Source organism: Triticum aestivum, chromosome 3B, assembly GCF_018294505.1.
Source record: "Triticum aestivum cultivar Chinese Spring chromosome 3B, IWGSC CS RefSeq v2.1, whole genome shotgun sequence".
Classification (NCBI taxonomy): Eukaryota; Viridiplantae; Streptophyta; class Magnoliopsida; order Poales; family Poaceae; genus Triticum; species Triticum aestivum.
In genome coordinates, this window is record NC_057801.1 from 519,127,925 (window position 1) to 519,132,083 (window position 4,159).

At 56.5% G+C, this 4,159-nt stretch overlaps 1 protein-coding gene across 1 annotated transcript; it reads right to left on the reverse strand.

The window, feature by feature from the left end:
• Positions 1-1,002: 1,002 nt before the first annotated feature.
• On the reverse strand, positions 1,003-2,111 carry LOC123065631 (heat stress transcription factor C-1b). The gene is made up of 2 exons (XM_044488875.1): positions 1,728-2,111; positions 1,003-1,605 (listed from the first exon to the last, which is right to left on the reverse strand). Exons 1-2 carry the CDS (start codon positions 1,956-1,958, stop codon positions 1,153-1,155), a joined length of 684 nt encoding a protein of 227 aa, XP_044344810.1. The 5' UTR covers positions 1,959-2,111; the 3' UTR covers positions 1,003-1,152.
• Between the last annotated feature and the right edge of the window lie 2,048 nt (positions 2,112-4,159).

Here is a 4,159-nt window from a genome sequence, read left to right on the forward strand (position 1 = left end):
GCGGGTATGGGGGCGCCCAGGCACGCCCGGGCACGCCTGCCACATCGGACCCGACAGCCCGACCCGACGAAAATTGCACCAGATCCACCAAACTCTTGCTCCTCCTCCCACTGCCCTCCAACATTTCCCGCGCCCGGACCCTCACCGTCCTCCACCATTGCTCCCAATCCTCACCCTCTGTCCCGATCCACCACCAGAGATGTTGTCCAACACGACCCAGACCGCCGCGACAGAGACGCAACCCACCTCGTTCGTCGGCGTCCCTTCGTCAGCTGCGACTTGCAATGTAGAGAACGTCGCCCGAAGTTGCGGCGGCGCCGACAGCGAGAGAGGGAGGCGGCGGCGGCGCAGGGAGGTTCGGACATAGTGTAGCAGCTCTCCCCTCCGTCGCGCCCGGATCCCCACACCCCTTCTATCCGAGCGCCAACGTGGATTACGCTGTCCAACCCCATTGGGACAGAGGAGAATTCAAGGCGACTGGCCATTTCGGAGAGCTTTCCGCCCACGCGGATGCTAGTGGTTTATGTATGTGACTCGCGGTAGCTCGTTCGGGCGTGAATGAGCATGGGCATGACGCATTCCGTCTGGAGCACGACGTATTCCGCCTGAAACACGACGTATTCTGCTCGGAGTAGGTGCCCGGTCAGTGATATGAGGCCATCCATCACGCTCGGACATTGATTTCATTTTGACATGTCTAGGTTGTTCAACTATGATTTGCTTTGCTTTGTTTTAAACTTTTGAATTCACACAATTTGTATTATATGATCGACATGCATGGATTTGAGGAACGGAATTTGAGGTATGTAGATGTGCGGCACAACATATGAGGGTCCGGCGAGCAGATGTATAGGGGGCCAGATTTCCGGCGTGCTCTTAAATATGTGCTGAGCATGAGAGGTGGTGGTGTGGGGGGGGGGGGGGGGTGCATCGATGAACCGGGGTAGATATGAACCCACTTTAGAAAAACACATTTCTAAATGCTAAAACTCGTGGGTGGAGTGACTACTATGGCGCCAATCAGACGGTCATATTAGCAACTATGCCGAGGGGAAGTACACTGTACATACATAAACACCAAAACATCACACGTGTACACCTATCTATCAACTCTCGACTCCCAAGGTCTATCAGTAGAACACCTGTCCCAGATTACAGAAGGGGAACGGCACGGCCCTGCTCTGGGCCGCCTGATCCGGCGTCGGCCCCGATCCGCCGCCTCTTATCTGGGCTTGAATCCTTGCCACCGGCACCGGCCGCAGCCAGCTCCTCCTTCTTGGCGACCATGGCGCGAAGCACCACGCCCGGGTCGTCCGCGAGCTTGCCGAGGAAGGCCATCATCTGGCCCGGCCGGTTCTCCGCCGCACAGAGCCTGCGGTCCATGGCCTGCAGCTCCTCCTCCATGCCCCTCCGCTCGTCCCGCAGCCTCTGCACCGCCTGGATCGTTCCCCGCACCTCCTCTTCGTCCACGCACAGCTCCCTCCCGGCCGCGCCGGCGCCGGCTCTCTTCTTCTTGCGCACGATCAGCGGCAGCAGCTTCGCCTGGCCGCGCAGGAACGACTCGTGCGCGAACTCCCACACGTCCGGGTCAACCTTGCGAAAACCCTGAGATCAAAGCAGCAAAGGCGAGCAGAGCAGGTATGAGCACAGCCACAACAACCTGAGCAGAGCAGAGTAGGCATACATATAATGAATCTGTACTAGAGAGCGCGTGCGTGCGTACGTACGTAGGTGTTGAGCTGCCGGACGAAGCTGGCGAAGTTGCGGTGCTTGAAGTAGGAGGGGAGGAGGAAGTCGGAGAAGGCGGCGGGGTCGAGGACGAGGAACGTGTTGCTGGCGCCGCCCCAGCACACCACGGCGTCCGTGGCCGGGTCGCTGACCATGTGAAACGTCTTCGCCACGAACGGCGCCACGCCGCCGTCGTCCTGCGGCTGGTGGCCCTTGCACTCGCTTCCCATGGACGAAGAGTCTACAACCGGATAAGGAAGCCGCTCGCTGTTCCTGCTCTGCTCGGTGTGGGCTTGTTGTTCTCTGTGGGGAGTCACTCCTTCCTACCAACGTGTGTGCGCGCGCAGATATTTCGGTTCCGGGCGGTGACGCTTTATAGGTGAGAAAATATATATCTGCCCCGCTCCGCGCGTGCCGACCTTGCCGCTTGTCGGCCTCGGGCTCGGGCGTGGAATAGGTGATGGGGTGTTGGGGTTCAGGCCATGGGCGGTAACAAATGGAGGCATCCGATTTGCTCGGTGACGTGGCACCGCACCGGTAGTGCGAGATTTTGTGAGGATTCGGTGTTTGTCGCATACGGGACACGTGTGGCGCCCCCGTGTAAAGCGTTGTGCTGTCTCCTCCTCGCCATGGCATCTCCGCTCAAAAGCGCTCGGCTTTTTTCCTTTTCAGCGTGCAGTGCTACGATATTTACCGGAGATATCTGGCCGGGGAAATGGTGCATGGTTGAGATGACCAGAGCGGAAGCTGCTCAAATGCGTTGGGCGTAGCTGTAACAGGTAACTGTACATTTGTTTAAAAAAAACAGGTAACTGTACTGAGCTTTCAGCAGAGGTGAAACCTGGGAGCAGCTTGGCAGCATGTTGGAACGTGCAGGGTGGAACAGGCCTAAAATGGACACGCTCTCAACGTTTGGTCTTCCGCTTTGCTGTGGATTTTGCCTTTAGAGCATCTCCAACAGCCGCGCTAAACTAGCGCCGCGCCGCAAATTAGGCCGTTTTAACGCGCGCGCAACGCGGCGGGTGGCTCCAGCGGGCGTGCAAAAATCATGCGCGCTATAACGAATTGGACGCGCGGTCGGATACGCTATCCCGCGCGGTGTATTTGGTGCGCCCGCTTTCGCGCGCGGCACACTCGAGCGCTCGCGTCGCACTCTTCCCTCTCCGCCTCCTACGACCCGCGCGCGCCGGCGCCGGCGAATTTCGCCATGGACGCATGCGCCGGCACCCCGGTGACCCCGTTGTACAGCCGCGCCGGCGAAATACTGGTGTTTTGCGCGCGGCGCGAAGCGCGGCTGTTGAAGATGCTCTTAAACAAGAAGGGGCGCCCAGGTACTCTTCAAGGCTTCCACGACTGAATGGCCAACACGTTGCTCTTCGTGTCACCTGTCAACCAAATAGGATTACAATAAAGTCACTCAAAGACCACGACGGATTTCCCAGTTGAAGTGTAGACCATTCGTGCCCTTTCGTCCCGAGCCAACCGCCTTGATCCAAAGCGGAACGGAGCCATCAGGGTGGCACCTTGTGGCTCACAGCCGCTGTCACGCGGATGGTGGCTGCCAGCGGAAAGGAGCACCGGACGGTGTCGACACGTCGCGCCCTCCACGCTCGACCACGCGCCGCGGAGGCCGTCCTGTCGTTTTGTCCGCTGCCCTTTTCAGCTGGTTGGGGCTGGACCGCTGGAGCGTGCTCGCGCGGCATTGGCCCGGCCGCATCCCGTCGTGCGATCCCCCGACGAATTCATCTCGCGTAGAAAAAACAGACCAATTCATCTCGCGTAGCCGGCCGTGTGATCCACCAGCGATTGCAGGATGCTAGCCGCACTGAGTCGGTGGTTTTATATTGATCGAAGTACTAGATCGAACCCACCTCATGCCGGGAAAGGAGAATGCAGTAGCGCCGCGCTGCTCGGGCAGAGCGCCAGCTCTACAGCGACGGTTCAGCTCGCAACCACCGATCGGTCAGCCAAGTGCGCCATGGCCCATGGGTGTGGGATTAGTAGGTGTACTGCTCACGTGCTCATCAGCACCCTTGTCATCCTCTCACCATGGTCGTACTCCCTCCGATCATGTTTACATTGTACTGTATATAATATTTGTCTAAAGTCAAACATCATAAAGTTTGACTATATTTATATTAAAAAATATCAACATCTACAATACTAAATTTAGTACAATATGAAAAAAAATCATGACGCATCTAATGATGCCGATTTCGTACTGTGAATGTTGATATTTTTTCCCTATAAAGTTGGTCAAATAAGAAAAAATCTTATATACAGAGTAAAAAGAACCAGAGAGAATATTATATACCGACCGACACTTGTCTAGCTTACGAATAGTTTTTTTTTCTCGCGAAACAGCTTGTGAATAGATTATTGTAACAAAGACATCCAAAAAATTAGTGAGACTAATGTAATTGCTAGAGGC

Coding starts and splice junctions, on each gene's coding strand:
- LOC123065631 (XM_044488875.1), bottom strand. CDS start 1,958: ATGGGAAGCGAGTGCAAGGGCCACCAGCCGCAGGACGACGGCGGCGTG. Junction 1,606..1,727: donor TCCGGCAGCTCAACACCTAC/GTACGTACGCAC, acceptor CTTTGATCTCAG/GGTTTTCGCAAGGTTGACCC.